General features: G+C 40.3%; 1 protein-coding gene across 4 annotated transcripts in view; it reads left to right on the top strand.

The window, feature by feature from the left end:
* Nucleotides 1-14270, top strand: part of LOC139465805 (cytochrome P450 3A6-like) — a 48728-nt gene extending 34458 nt beyond the window's left edge. For all 4 annotated transcript variants that reach the window (XM_071247733.1, XM_071247732.1, XM_071247735.1 and 1 more), the window contains exons 3-15: nt 1318-1414; nt 2474-2526; nt 4169-4265; nt 5722-5838; nt 6060-6148; nt 6960-7111; nt 7443-7573; nt 7947-8046; nt 9369-9526; nt 10358-10446; nt 11438-11575; nt 11782-11944; nt 13069-14270. In XM_071247733.1, the coding sequence (XP_071103834.1) occupies nt 1318-1414; nt 2474-2526; nt 4169-4265; nt 5722-5838; nt 6060-6148; nt 6960-7111; nt 7443-7573; nt 7947-8046; nt 9369-9526; nt 10358-10446; nt 11438-11575; nt 11782-11944; nt 13069-13155 (1471 nt within the window). In that variant the 3' untranslated portion in view covers nt 13156-14270. The remainder of the gene's footprint in view (nt 1-1317; nt 1415-2473; nt 2527-4168; nt 4266-5721; nt 5839-6059; nt 6149-6959; nt 7112-7442; nt 7574-7946; nt 8047-9368; nt 9527-10357; nt 10447-11437; nt 11576-11781; nt 11945-13068) is intronic.
* Nucleotides 14271-16070: the final 1800 nt, after the last annotated feature.

The following is a 16070-nucleotide window of genomic DNA, read 5'->3' as shown; positions in this document are numbered from 1 at the left end:
ACTGTACTTTAAGTCGCCGTACTAGAGGTTACCTCAGAGTTCATGAAGTGCTTCAGTAAAACAGTATGTTAGTTCATTAGCATATCAGTGCGTTAGTTCTTTCATTCATCATATGACTAAGTTAGTTAAATAGTTCATCAGCATAAAACTGTGTTAGTTCATAAGTTATTAAGAGATCGGTTACCTTGCCGTGGAACTGGTTTGGATTCACAAGTTTGTTACGGAGTATTGTAGTCCCATTTACAACTGACTCAATTTCTAACATCAACGCCATGTGGGACTACAATCGAGTGCCCAAATGCTGTTCATCTTTGGTCCTCAAACAATGTAGCGCCAAAGATCTATCAAGCTGTTCACGTCATATGGGGGTTAAAACCACAGCCAAATGTAGGGCTTAAAACCACAACCAAATTTACAGATCATATATATATATATAAAATATTTATAATAAATAACAAAAATGTCATAGCAATGACATGACATGAAATACATGGCAAAACCTGTTATTATCCTTGGAGCATCAGTACTGTCCCCGGAGTCGGGGTCTTGACCCTCATGGCTAACATCCACCACGTCCTCTCACGGCAAGCTGACACGCCCACTTTCTATTGTGTCGCCGACTTCAAACTTGACATATAAGTAACAGCCCTTTTTTATATAACTTGTGAAACATTATACATAATGAATCACCCTTCCCGTCGCGACACAGGAAGGTAAGTCTTAAAAGTATTTTCTAAAAATATATTACAAGCTTTTACGTAGGCAGACGCTGTCGATTGACCGAATTTAATAACATTCTTGTGAAATTTCTCGTTTTTTTCTCCCAGAATAGGCGTCACTTAAACAAACATGGCGAACCAAGTATCTTGGAAATGCTTCCCAAGTGGCCACTGCTCAGTCTGAAAAGTGTCTGTAACGCGGATGCTGTTTAAGCATCTCCAACTAAACTGTTTTAAATGTAAACCAGATTTCTCGTGGCTCTTAAATCTGAAAGTAAAAAGTGCTCTTTCGATAGTTACACAATGAATTTGTCTCTGTTGATACAATCTGGAGGTGTCATTTCGATAGTAACATGGCACCGTTTTATCTGTTAATACAATCCGATTCCTCATTTGTGAGGTGTTATGGTGAACAGTGTGGCACAGGAACAGCCTGGAAGTAAGATTGCAGAGTATACTGAACCGTATTGAAAGCATGATATTGCGGGGGAGTCACATTAAGGGGGGATGCTTGGAGTGGTGTAAGAGTGAGCTTTGCTTATCCGTAAAACATGTACTCTCGCCCTTCTCCATGGCAACATATAATCTTTGTTTTCAGATACGGCATGTCTGGTTACACTGTGTTCAAGAAAAGGCAGATTCCTGGTCCCACACCGATACCATTTTTTGGTAACCTTCTGCCCATGGCTAAAAGGGTGAGAAGACGTAGTGGAAGACTGACATCTAGTCTCTGAAATGAGCATATCGCACAGAAAAAAATAGTTGTAAAATTATCTTAATAACAAAATAATAAAAAGGAGCCAAGAGACTCTTCATTTTCATACTGCAGAAATCTAGACTTGCCAAACATTATAGACTTGCATGGGCTGTATTTGATATATTTGTATCAGGGTCTGTAAGACAGACTAACGTAGTGGGATAAGAGAACCGCAACGTCCATAGTTTAACATAAGCCTAAGCTAGTCGTATCAATTGCTTTGTGGGTTGGTGAGTGAGTTGTGTTAAACGCCGCTTTAACAATATTCCAGTTATATCACCGCGTGATGTGGTAGGAAAGTGATGCAGGTGTTAGACGTTTATAACTTCGATGAAACCCACGAGCACTGGTATGGTTAGAGACATAATCGGGGCGAACCGGATTCGAACCCACACTCATAGGTTTATGGTGTGCCCAAGGGACGCAACTCTTCACAGTGATAACTATTATAACCAATACATAGCTAGACAAACGACATAACTATTACAAACAAGAACGCACGATGGGGCACGGGTGCAGAGTTGCGTCCCCTGGGTACGCCTGGATCCCATGATCGTGTTTCGAATCCAGATTCACCCCGATTATGTTTCTAGGTCTACAAGCACCATACCCGTGCTCTCGGGCTTCGCCAAAGTTGTAAACGTCTGAGACCTGAATAACTTCTGACTTTCCTTCCACATTCACCTGACACGCCGTGATATAACTGGAATACTGTTCACAGCGACGTTAAAAGCAACTCACTCGCCCAAAAACTAACGAAAGACGTTCCTTATAATAATCGTAAAACATTATCCATCACATTTTACGCTCGTGGCTCCATTCCAAAGCAAGATAAACTATTTCAACACTGCCTACTCTAATAATTAAGCCAACAAATTTTTTATCCAGCTTGGCAGCTCACATGTCTTTTAATGAACAATTACAAGATGTTCACCGTCAAGAAATCTGATCTGTTTTCGGTGCAGATGTACTAAGAGTAATTTTGTTCTTTTTGCAGGGGTTTGTTTATCCTTTGTTGGAGTGGAAAAAAAAGTTCGGACCTGTCTACGGGTAGGTTCTCTTTGCATACAAAACACATACCACGACGAAAACAAATGGGTTACTATATACAAACGGAAAGTTGAATACACTGTAACGTATACTCTATTTCAATAATAATCAAATGGGCTACGTCTACGCACATTGACAACCCGAGCCCCTTGAGGTGAGTGTGGGGAGGGGGTGGGGAGCGACCACCATCGGTTATCTAGCTTCCTCCGACTTCCTCCTCTCGTACACGCATCTGGTCAACTGGACAGGTCAGAGTTTCACAATCCATGCTGCGGGTCATGTGATGGAAATGCGCACTGAATACTCATCCACAGGACGTGCGCGTGCCAATTTGATTGTGGTTGTCCAGGGCACTAACGCTAACAACGCAGGACAGTACCGTGAACAGTGCCGTATCCAGCTGGGGGGGGGGGGGGGGGGGGGGGGGTTACAGAAAACATTTTTCCTTGTGAAGGTTAACTTGAATAAGAGATGAATAATCTTATTTGCCCCCCCCCTGTCAAAAAAAACTACGGCCTTGGTGAAGAAGGAAGAGACAATGTTATTGTAGGATGTAAACAATAGAAAAACAAAGTATTACCAAAATAACACATGTATTAATAACAATTGGACAGAACCTAGACTAACATATAGTCTCTGAAATGAACATATCATACGGAAAATAAAAATCTAATAAAAAGGGAGCCCAGTGATTCTCTTCATTTCAGCCTGATACTGCAGTAATCTAGACTTGCCAAACATTATAGACTTGCATGGGCTGTAGTTGATATAAATGTATCAGGGTCTGTAAGACAGACTAGACAGAACCAAGAATATATTTAGATAAAGTTTGTCGTATATCTTGTACCACAACATACATATGGTATATCAAGTCACCGATTTTCAGATTTTCAGTTGTTATTAGAAAGTGGGATGCAAGCGTTTAATATGAAACACCTTTAATTTATTTATAATTTTAGGTTTCAAATGTAAAATCTAATTACAAATTATATTCAATATAAATTCATTTTCGTATGAGTATAAATAACAGAAGCGATTGTACCCCAGCTGAAAGACAAATCATATCTCTGAAAAACAGCATCCTCTCAATAGATAGGCTGACGGATGTCTTCCTTTATGGTGTTTCAAAAATAGCCTCGATTCCTCTTTAGAATTCACGATGTGTGGGCGTCAAGGGCATGGCGACTTACCTGATCTGAACGTTAACCCTTACCAGACGCCATGCACTTGCTCCGTATATATATTGTCTATGTTTTATTTATTTGTCAATTTGCATTTTGTTAACATGGTATTTGAGAAAGAGGTATGTTGGTAAGGAAAAGTCTCGCTTGGGTGTGTTTTGTTACTGTTTTGTTATTGTGGTTCTTTTTGACTGGGGGCGGTCGGGTAGCCTAGTGGTTAAAGTGTTCGCTCGGCACGCCGAAGACCTGGGTTCGATCTCCGAAATGGATACAATGTGTGAAGCCAATTTCTGGCGTTCCCCGCCGTAATATTGCTAAAAGCGGCGTAAAACCATACTCAGTCACTCACTCTACATGACACACCCTGTGGAGAAATAACACTTTGCGGATTAAACAACTCCATGTTTTGATTGTTCTGTCGGCACCGTCAGTTTCTGATGTTTTCTATGTCTTCCTTCCAGTGTCTATTTCGGCCACAAGCCCGTACTAGTCGTGACGGACCTGGAAATGCTGAAACAGATTGAAGTAAAAGAGTTCAACAAGTTCCAGAATCGATGGGTAAACGCTTCTTTCTTCTTGTTTCTTATTACTGAGTGTTTTCGAGAAGAACACATTTATCACCTAATTCCTAGACATCTCTTTTTCTAAAATGCGTGGATCAACAAAAGAAATAAATACACTTATCTTATAATAACGGAAGGCCCATTTACAAACAATCAAAACTCTTTTTATTCCAGAAAATATTGCGTCATTCGAGAGTGGCGTTTGTTTGTTAACGCCATGATATACTTTTTCCTGGGAACATTAACACGCCAAGGAATTAAGAATATAAATACTAATATAAATACACTTCAATGACCTTCATTACAACATCCACTACAAAAGGAGACAATTGTTGCGTCTTCCGTTCGACCTTTGCACTGTCATGAGGTTTGACGCGAGTTGCTGCGACTGATTCGAAACTGCGGACGTGTCCAACAATGTTTACAAGACGGACACTTACACATAGTTACGAAGACCGCAGAGAATGTCGTAAAGGAAAGTGCAACCCACTTAGCATGTATGACGGAAAGTCTGATGGTTGACGCACTGCATTATGTTCGAGTTGAAACACCAGCGTTCATCCATGTGGGTGGGGTTATACGACAATCCAGGCTTACATGTTTACGCATAGACAAGTTATTACAACTTCAGCGATCTCAATCGTGTTTTGGTGCTGAACTAAATTCCTCTGTATATTACATTCCTGTCTAAACTTATCAGCAGCAGAAAGTGTTGCTGCAACTACCTATTCTACTGCTACAACTGTACAACTACGGCTACTATTAAGGGCGCATAAACGCAGACATTGCTTGGTTAGGCAGTTAAGTGACATAAGGTCACTTGCAACGTGTTTGTATCATTATAGCTACTACAACCACGTCTGTATCAACGCATCACCCAGAGCAGCTTCTACTTGTGTACCTGAATTACACGACAAAACCAAAACATACATGCTTTCCCTGATCAATGAGATTGATATGGATTGATATAAACATATCCCAGAGCGTTATAAACATGCTTTCCCTGATCAATGAGATTGATATGGATTGATATAAACATATCCCAGAGCGTTATAAACATGCTTTCCCTGATCAAATGAGATTGATATGGATTGATATAAACATATGATTGACAGTTATAAGCATATGATTGACAGCTATAAACATATGATTGAGAGCTATAAACATGCTTTCCCCGATCAGTGAGATTGATATGGATTGATATAATGATATGCTTTAGAGCTATAAACATATGATTGACAGCTGTAAACATATGATTGACAGCTATAAACATGCCTTCCCCGATCAGTGAGATTGATATGGATTGATATAATATGCTTTAGAGCTATAAACATATCATTGAGAGATGTTAACATGCTTTCCCTGATCACTGGGATAGATGAAGTATGATATTAACTTTGAGAACTATACCTCACAACACAATGTTCAACCATAGTTTTCTGCCCCGTCAGGACATCGACTTGTACCCTAGCCCCATAAACAAGGGCATCTTCTTTGAGAAGGGGGCCAACTGGAAAAGGATCCGGAGCATCATCAGTCCAACGTTCAGCGCCGGCAAACTGAAACAGGTAAGAAAAATGGCAAAACATGAAAACAAATATACAACTCCTACACCGTAGCTCACTGTAAGGATTGTTGTTCTTGACAGTAAGAGCACTGTTACGAGAGCTCCATCATGATCGCTGGGGTGTCAGCACCATGCTGTCCTTGTGGGTTTCCCCGAAGTGGTAACCGTCTTAAACCTTTGTCATTTGGCAGTCATACTTAAATTGTACTTGTCTCTCTCCAGATGTGCCAGCAAATTAATGTATGCGCAGAGAAGCTGTCTCAGAGATTGAAAGGACTCTCCGTTGGCGGACAGCAAGTTGAGATCAAAGGGTAAGTTTTCGGAGTGGATTCTAAACTCGAAATATTCGGAATACGAATTCTTCTTCTTATTATTATTCTTTTAATTATCATCATCATCATCATTATTATTATTACATCATCATCATCATCATCATCATTATTATTATTATTACCTAACACAGGATGGTGAGTGTGGACGACATATGCACTTCCTTTAAACGGGGGATCACGGACCTTATGATGTCTGACTAGTATCCTACTGAATCTACGAAACTATTTAAAGATAGGATCCTGCATACTGTGAAACGTTACAGTCGAATTTACACCACGCAGTCAACATCCTATTAGTGTTGTATACTTATTTATACCTATAATTTATCATCCAAACCCGCCTCCTTACGAGAGATATCGCTTGGGTAAGATCACGCTAAGCAGATGTCGCTGCACTGCGTGAAGTTGCAGGCATTGAGACGTCGTCGGTTACATGGCGTCGCCACCACTAATCTCTCTGCCACTGATGCTGTCTAACTGTACTTTTTACACTGGTTATTCTATTAAAAAAACCTGAAAAAGTTGAAAGATGACCCGCGGAATTTCACCTTCGTGTCTTTTGTTATCAAATATATCTGCAAGCTTTGGAGTTTTAAACTTTTATCGACTCGTTGATATATTTGATATCACTAAACACTTAGGTGACATTCACTCAATATGCGCTTTGATGTAGTTTAGAGACAGCCATTCAACCGTTCCAGAAACTAGCATTGCCTGTAAAGTGACATATCCGCATAGAATGTCGTTCATGACGACTCGTAGCTCATCGTCTCCTGATATTGTTTTGCAGCTACCTATCTGCTTTTACGATGGATGTTATTCTGATGACAGCCTTCGGGAAGAATGTAGATTCTCAGCGGAATCCAAACGAGCCCTTCGTCAAAAACGCCTGCAACATATTCAAGGATAGCGTATATACCATGCCATTCGTTTTCCTTGCCAGTGAGTAATGTCAGAGTAGTCTCCCCTTAACGCCGTAAATGAAACATAATATTCTCCTGATGACATGTATCAGCTGTAAACAGCCGTACTGTAAATTAACTACTCAATCTTGTATACATATAAAGATATCTTAATTTCTTTATATTTTCGCATATATACAGTAAACTACGGTTAAAACGAACACGCTTATAACGAATGTACGGATATAACGAATTATTAAACCGTCACCTTTGAGTTCGTATTAAACGTAGTTTACTTTATGATGTTTTACGTATTTTATTAATATTGCCCGGCGTCCGGCTTAACTCTTCTCACTCTGAATCTGTTGCAGCTCTGTTTCCTAGCATGGAGAAGCTAGGCAAGAAGCTTGAGATGTGTGCATGGCCCAAGGATGCCGTCAACTTCATCATCACAGCCGTCAGGGAGATAGTGGAGGAGCGACGTCATGAACAGGAAGCAAAGGTAACCATTCTCACATCAGGAGTGAGTGAGTTAGTGAGTGAATGTGTTTTTACTCCGCTTTCAACAGTATTCCTGCTCTATCACGACTGTAACCAAACGTGGAATCGAACCCAAGCTGCCAGCGTGACGAGCGAACGCTTTTACCACTCCCGGGGGCGTTATCCTATGTTTTCACGTTTGATACCATTTTGTTTTCATAAAGACAGTTAGCGTGGTGTGATTTTACGGAAGTATAGACGATATAGAAACATCAAAACTTCCAGAGCAAATATCAGTTAACACTTAATGAAATCGTCTTCTTAGTTTGCTTCAGTTTGAGCCCAGTGAGCGCCATTGACGACGTTTGAGGGTATCTCCTTCCTCCGTGTTTCAGAACCACGACTTTCTGCAGCTGATGCTGGACGCTGAGATGCCTGACGACGTGGACGGTGACCACTTTGACGCCAACGCCAACGTCGACAAAAACAAGAAACGTCAGTAGTCTTCTCTTCGTTTATGACATCAAGCATGTACACGTCATTGTTGCAAATGAGGAATTTTGTGATATAACTGCATATGTCATTCACCAGGAGCCAGAGCCCTGCATTGAAGATGCCTTTTGTTTGAAGTGTTGTGTTCCTTTCATAACAAAGTAAACTAAACCACTTGACTAATTTACAAAGAAACATTATCGTATTCCATTAACATCGCAAGTGAGTGAAAAGAATTTACTGCAGTCAGTAATATTCAAACTGTATCCCAGGTAATGAATGTCCAAGAACAAGATTGGTCACCTACAAGTGAGTGAATATGGTTTTACGCCGCTTTTAGCAATATTCCAGCAATATCACGGCGGGGGACACCAGAAATGGGCTTCACACATTGTACCCATGTCGGGAATCGAACCTGGGTCTTCGGCGTGACGAGCGAATGGTCACCTACAAAATTAAAAAACTATTGTGCACCAAAATTTGCGATTAACAGTAACAGTTACAGTACACTACGGTTATAACGAACTCAAAGGGACTACTATTTTTAGTTCGTTATAACCGTAGTTCGTTATAAGCATATATACAGCATATATAACTACAGCAAATAGTCGGGACTAAAAAGTTAGTTCGTTATATCCGTCAGTTCGTTATAAGCGTGTTCGTTATAACCGTAGTTTACTGTACCATATTTCTCGCCACTTGAAATAGAATCGCGAAATATCGCGATGATTAATTTAGTAAGATAGCTGTGTGGCGATACACAAAAAAGTGAAAACAAGCCATTCCGTCATTAAGAACTATTACTTACAGTACTGAAAAAAATTGCAAAGGGCACTTATGATCATAACTCAATGATGATGTTTATCTCTAGGAAACGGATATTTCTGGAAAAGCGTTCTTTGCAATTGTTTGTCATTATTGTCATATTCCTTATAGACGGAATGGCTTGTTTTCACTTTTAAAGTATTAGCACCTTTTCAGCTGTCTTCGTTGATCGGGGCGGTCGGGTAGCCTTGTGGTTAAAGCTTTCGCTCGTCACGCCGAAGACCCGGGGTCGATTCCCGACATGGGTAAAATGAGTAAAGCCCATTTCTGGTGTCCCCCGCCGTGATATTGCTTGAATATTGCTAGAAGTGGCTTAAAATCAAACTCACTCACTCACTCTTCGTTGATCAATCAATCAATCAATGATTCTATTTCAAGTGGCGAGGACTGTACCATGATGATGACTACGGACTGAGGATTGGTGCCGTGTTGTCTGTGCGATTGTCATCGTAATATGACATCCAAACACCGCATTACTGACTGTATTATGTTGTCTGCAGGTCTAACAGAGGATGAGATTATCGGACAAGCGTTCCTGTTCCTCATAGCGGGGTACGAGACGACGGCGTCGGCATTACAGTACATGTCGTACGCCCTGGCTACGAACCCAACCGTGCAGGACAGGGTCTACGAGGAGATTGACAGAGTTCTAGGAGACGTATGTATATTAATTTTGTTGTTGTAGTAGTAGTAGTAGTAGTAGAAGTAGTAGTAGTAGTCGTAGTAGCAGCAGTAGTAGTAGCAGTAGCAGTAGTAGTAGCAGTAGTAGTAGTAGCAGCAGTAGTAGTAGCAGTAGCAGCAGCAGTAGTAGTGGTAGAAGTAGTAGTAGCAGTAGCAGCAGTAGTAGTAGTAGCAGTAGCAGTTGTAGTGGTACGCAATATTATTATTATTATTATTATAGTAGATTTACGTCATTTTCTCTGACACTTTAATTACAGTGTTTGTAAGATATTTGTTGGCACTGGCATAAACGGGAGCGGCATAAAACAACATGGCTCTATATACGTGAACAAACTCGTTGAAAATAAACCGGAAACGTCAATTTTTTTTTGTCCCACTGAATTTCTGAACGCAGTAATCCCGGCATGACACCGGAATGTTATACATGGCCACATATACGTGAAGTGGCGTGTTTAGATCTGTCTCCATGTTTACAAGTTACGCCCACTGTCGAGTGCACGACGAGTACGACCCCACACAGTCTGATGACCCAGTTATGCAACTATGCATGACTATACAACACATTGTCGATATATGAGGGATAGCAGATATGTCATAAATACTTTTTGGTTTATCAATAATTCCATGTATTTACATGTGCAGGTCTCACGGCGCACTTTCATCTTAGTGAAGCTATGTGTGTCCGTATGTTTAGCGATACCGAGTACAGTTGGATTTTGAATGAAAATAACCGACTCAGTCAACTTAGAGGAGTTCTCACATGTTTCTACTCAGCTCTGTTTACCCATTGGTTTTATATTTTGTCCAGGAGGAGCCCAACTATGAGAACATCATTAATATGCGCTACATGGAACAGGTGTTCAACGAGTCCCTGAGGATGTTCCCAATCGTCCCCATGTGAGTTGAAGTCCTACCGAGATGGAATTATTTGAGTGCTGCTTGTATTAGTCTGAATGAGTGCTGCTTGCATTAGTCTGAATGAGTGCTGCTTGCATTAGTCTGAATGAGTGCTGCTTGCATTAGTCTGAATGACTGCTGCTTGTATTAGTCTGAATGACTGCTGCTTGCATTAGTCTGAATGAGTGCTGCTTGTATTAGTCTGAATGACTGCTGCTTGCATTAGTCTGAATGAGTGCTGCTTGCATTAGTCTGAATGAGTGCTGCTTGCATTAGTCTGAATGACTGCTGCTTGCATTAGTCTGAATGACTGCTGCTTGCATTAGTCTGAATGACTGCTGCTTGTATTAGTCTGAATGACTGCTGCTTGCATTAGTCTGAATGACTGCTGCTTGCATTAGTCTGAATGACTGCTGCTTGCATTAGTCTGAATGAGTGCTGCTTGTATTAGTCTGAATGAGTGCTGCTTGCATTAGTCTGAATGAGTGCTGCTTGCATTAGTCTGAATGAGTGCTGCTTGTATTAGTCTGAATGAGTGCTGCTTGCATTAGCCTGAATCAGTGTTGCTTGCATTAGCCTGAATCAGTGTTGCTTGCATTAGCCGGAATCAGTGTTGCTTGTATTAGCCGGAATCAGTATTGCTTGCATTAGCTTGAATCAGTGTTGCTTGTATTAATCAGAGCAGCCTGACAAAGTCATTAAGGGATTGGCACTTACCCAGTGCTATGTAGACTATGTAGCTGTACAGTTGCCAGCATGAAAATAGTCTGAAGTACAGGAGTATTAAAATTCCATTAAGTACATAGAGTGTTAGCAGTTCGGATATTCAATTTGGAAAGGGAAAACACAAACACAAGTACGTAAATACAAACGCTGGAATTGGTTGCTGTCGTGGCCTCTTACCGTTTATCATATAATGTAATACCACCACATCGTATTGGTGTAATGTAACACCAGGTTTAATACCGTTTTTCTCATTTTCTCATTTTAGAATGACCCGTGAAGCGATGGAGACAGTGACTATAAAGGGGTATCAGATAGACAAAGGAACAGCCGTGGCTGTTTCAGTCTACGCCCTGCATCACGACCCCGCGAACTTTCCCAACCCGGAAGTATTCGACCCTGAAAGGTACAAATATAATTGGCATAGTCTCGTCTAGTATGTAATATCAGTATAAACGTTTGACATACCGTTAACATACATACACATACTGATGAATTGATCTTTTAGAACCATTTCCATTGCTACGAAATAGACTTAAGTCGATTCCGTTTTGAAAGTAGTTTAAACACGTAATAATTATTCAATTATCGTAAACTTTAAACTATTTTCAGGTTTTCGCCTGAAAACAAGAGGAAAATAAACCCTATCGCCTTCCATCCGTTTGGCTACGGACCACGGATATGTATCGGCATGAGATTAGCGCTGATGGAGGCCAAGTGTGCCATGGTCCATATGCTGAGGAGGGTGAAACTTGTTCGGTCCGAGGACACAGAGGTGAGACATTGCCATCCAACATTACGTTTTTGTCTTGTTTTTAACGCCGTACTCAGCAATGTTCCAGCTTTATAACGGCGGTCTGTAAGTAATGGAGACCGAACCAGACAGTCAAGTGATAGAAATCATGAGCATCGATCTACCTAATTGGGATACCTTGATATGCATTAACCATGTCAGCAAGTCTGATCAACCGAACCCGTTAGTCGCCTCTTACAAGAAGCATGGGTAGCTAAACACCAGTTCTTACCCTGATAACGGTTTCCTATCATTAACATTGCACATACAGGGACCCGTTCCACAAAGCGATCTTAGCGCTACGACTGTCGTAAGTCAGTGTTAAAGAATGGGAGTTACGACCGACTTAACGCTAAGATCGCTTTGTGGCACGGGGCCCTGGAACGTACAGGTTCGTTAGTTTGGGTTTAACACCGCAGTATTTCAGTTTTATCAGCTTGATGTGAGTGGAAATTCCCAAGTGATGCAGGCCTCAGACATTTACTGCTTGGGTGAAACCAACGGACATGCTGCTAAATCAGGGCTGTGAATCCCCAGAATCTGGATTCGAACCCACGATAAGAGGATTTCTAAGCATGTCTAAAGGACGTAATTCTGTGCCACCATGTGAATAGGATACAGACAAATGAGGAATTAATTATTTCAAAGATTAGTACATGCATCGGTGTACTTTTCACACAAAAGAATCATTCGCTCCTCAATTTAGAATAAGCTTGAGATTATCGATGGATCATCATCACGGCGTATTTTCTGAGGAAATTATGTAGAGGGGGATGTCCGAGTAACTCTCCATTCCTTAAAAATAATGGAGCAGAGTCCCCTCAGGGGACGAGGCCCATTATTTTTAAGGAATGGAGAGTTGCGAGGATATTCCCCTACTTAAAACTCATCCCTACTTTGACCCTTTGACAAAATATTCTGTAGTTGAAAATATTTGACAAATTCAAATTCTGCTTCAAGATAATGTACAGTTGACAAGCAACTCTCCATTCCTGAAAAATAATGGGGAGTTTGAACAAAAGAATGTCGTCACAGATGTGTTTTAATACACAATTCACTTTTGTGTTCAATGTACATGAGTTTATTAAGGTGGATGTTATTTCCAGGTTCCGCTCACTTTCGACAACAACAGGATTATGCAGCCTTTAAACCCAATCCGTCTGAGAATCGAGCCCAGGAACAAAACATGGTGATTTTCAACGATTCCGCTGTTGACGCCCGCTTATGTGTAATTCAGCTCTATGTTGTCATATGACAACCAAATGAACAATATGCATATCACTGTCTCAAGACAACCCATATGAAGATTATGTTTAAAGGTAGACCTATTTGATATCACGGCGTGTGGAGGAAAGCCCGACGTGATGAAGATCGCAGAGGCTTACCACTATGTGAAACCCAGTATGGTGCTGATACATGTAGAAAGATGACCAGGGCGACCCGAGATTTGAACCCTTGTTATATCAGGCTAGGGAGACTATACAAAGAGTGAGTGAGTGAGTGAGTTGGGTTTAACGCCACTTTTAACAGTATTCCAGTTATATCACGGCGTGTCAGCTTGATGTGGGAGGAAAGCCCGAAGTGATGCAGGTCTCAGACATTTACCACTTCGGTGAAACCCACGAGCACGGGTATGGTGCTGACAAACCTAGAAACATAATTGGGGCGAACCGGGATTCGAACCCACAATCATAGGTTTCTGGCGTGACCAAGGGACGCAACTCTGCACATCGAATCGCGGCGCCTTAGATGACTGGGCCACCGGTGCCCCCACTATGCAAAGAAAATGTGCTTATGACCCAGCGGAAAATACAATAAAACTACGTTAAATCGAAGTCCTGGGACAATCGAGTAGCCCGTAGTTCTCGTGATCATGCAAAGACAAGGACCATCAAGTTGAATTTTTTAAACGAAAAATCGAAATACTGGATTTCGTGAGGTGAAATAGGGTTTAACGTGGCGTCCAAGATTATTGTACTTATAAAGCAAAGTTCGTCTTTAGAGTTCGACTTGGCTTCATTCATTCACCCATCCATCCATCCATACATACATACATACATCCATACATACATACATACATACATACCCTCTTATATACATAGGGATGTAAAACTCCCTGTAAATGAATTCATTTACTCTTCTGTGATGATATTTAATATTCAATATGTCTTGTATATGTATATTTGTGTATAGTGACCATATACCGCAGGTTGGCATAGAAGCATTGTGTCTACCCTATGGCTAACGTACGGTTCATATCATGTATCGATCTTTATTGTTTTACAATATATGTAGTGTTAAGAATAAATGGGAGAAATAATAATCGTTTATTATTTATTTTTATTAATAAAAGCCATGTTGAAACAAAGAAAATTAATAAAGCACTGCACTGTGTTAAGAACGCCTTGCAGGGGGGAGTGAGTGAGTGAGTGAGTGAGTGAACAGGATTTTTGACACTGCTTGGTGCAATATTCCACAGTATCATTGTGGTGAAATCAGGAATGGTCTTTCCTCGAATTACCAATGGTGGAATCGAAACCAGCTCGTCAGCGTCACGTGTGGACGCTTTAACCATACGAGATGAATTGTTTTGATTCCCCCGAACAAAAAATATGTATCAGACTTTTAAAAACCGAAATAAATTGCTCTAACATTTTGTTTAAAAAAATTATTAGGCACATGGTTTTAATTTTAACATGAGCTGGTTTTGCATCTGTGGCTGAAATATCTAGTTTTCTAAACAACATCTCAGGTCCCTCCATACCCTACCCCCCAAAGAAAGAAAGACAGACAGACACACACACACACACACACACACACACACACACACGGTCAATCTCAAAGCACTTTTCATTATACAGTTGTTTTTTTTGTCTTGTTCCTTTTCGTTGTTTGTTTTTTTTTAAATTGTTTTGATCTTTTTGGGTTTTTTGTTTGTTTTGAAGGGAATGTTTTGTTGTTTTTTTCTTTGGCGGGGGTGTGAAGTATGCGCGCGCTTCCGATTGGTCTGATATTTTTAAGCAAAATCATTTGATTTACAAAGGCAAAATAAGCAGTGTAAAAAAACAACGGGAGTGATTGTGTATAGTATTTTATCGCCTGCTCCAAATACGGAAACATAACATAATAAACCAGATGACATACAATCAGATTTTTATTGACAAAATCAGTTTCGCAGTTAAAATCATGCTATTTTTGTAAAAATGCCATTGTTGTCTAAAACCCAACCAATGTCAGAGTGAACTGGGGGATTATTTCGATAGCGCGTGAAGTGCGCATGAAATGATATTTGCACCAGTGCACATACGCGATTATGAACACGGTTATATCTAAATGGATTATCATCCGAGCATGTGTGTCATACTGATTTTACGAAACGAGTGTTAGAATTCGTGTATTTCCCGAGCGAGAGCGAGGGTAATACAGCAATTCTTACACGGATTTCGTAGAATTAGTATGACACACACGTGAGTGTTATAATTTCTTTAATATCCGTTCCGACATTACGTCACAATAAGATTCGAATGACGTCAACATTTCCGTCTGGATGACGTACGCAATATACACAGGTGCGAATGAAGATATATTTGCACTGGTATAAACTCGGTTATTTCTTACCTATGGGAAAAAATAGGTAAAATGTATATCGACTTGTTTGAGACAATATATAATTCCCCATTATACAGATTTGCTTTGATACCATGCTGTAATAAGTCTTGTCAAGCATGTGGTTATTATTGGTTACCCAAAATTACATTTCAAACTGACGGCGTTCATGGGTAGACTAATATGATTAGAACAAAATACATGGTTGTAGAATTGAAGAAATACATTCAGATCCTTGTGGTCCTAGATATCATTCAGACATACATCAAATATTAAAGTTTGATAATGATACTGCTGACACGATAAAAGCTGTTTTACGGATTCAATTTTGAATGGGTATAGGGTGATATTTCACTTCATTATCATTACAGTAAACTACGTTTATAACGAACGGGCTAATAGCGAATTGATGGATATAACGAATTGTTTTATTGTCCTGGGCCCACTTGCACAAAGCGATCTTAGCGCTAAGATGATCAGAACTCCCATACTTTAACATTGG

The sequence above is a fragment of the Haliotis cracherodii genome, unplaced genomic scaffold (assembly GCF_022045235.1).
Source record: "Haliotis cracherodii isolate W230 unplaced genomic scaffold, xgHalCrac1.p SCAF_18, whole genome shotgun sequence".
NCBI classification, from domain to species: domain Eukaryota; kingdom Metazoa; phylum Mollusca; class Gastropoda; order Lepetellida; family Haliotidae; genus Haliotis; species Haliotis cracherodii.
The sequence above is the reverse complement of the archived record's forward strand: the minus strand, read 5'-3'. Positions and strand labels throughout refer to the sequence as shown.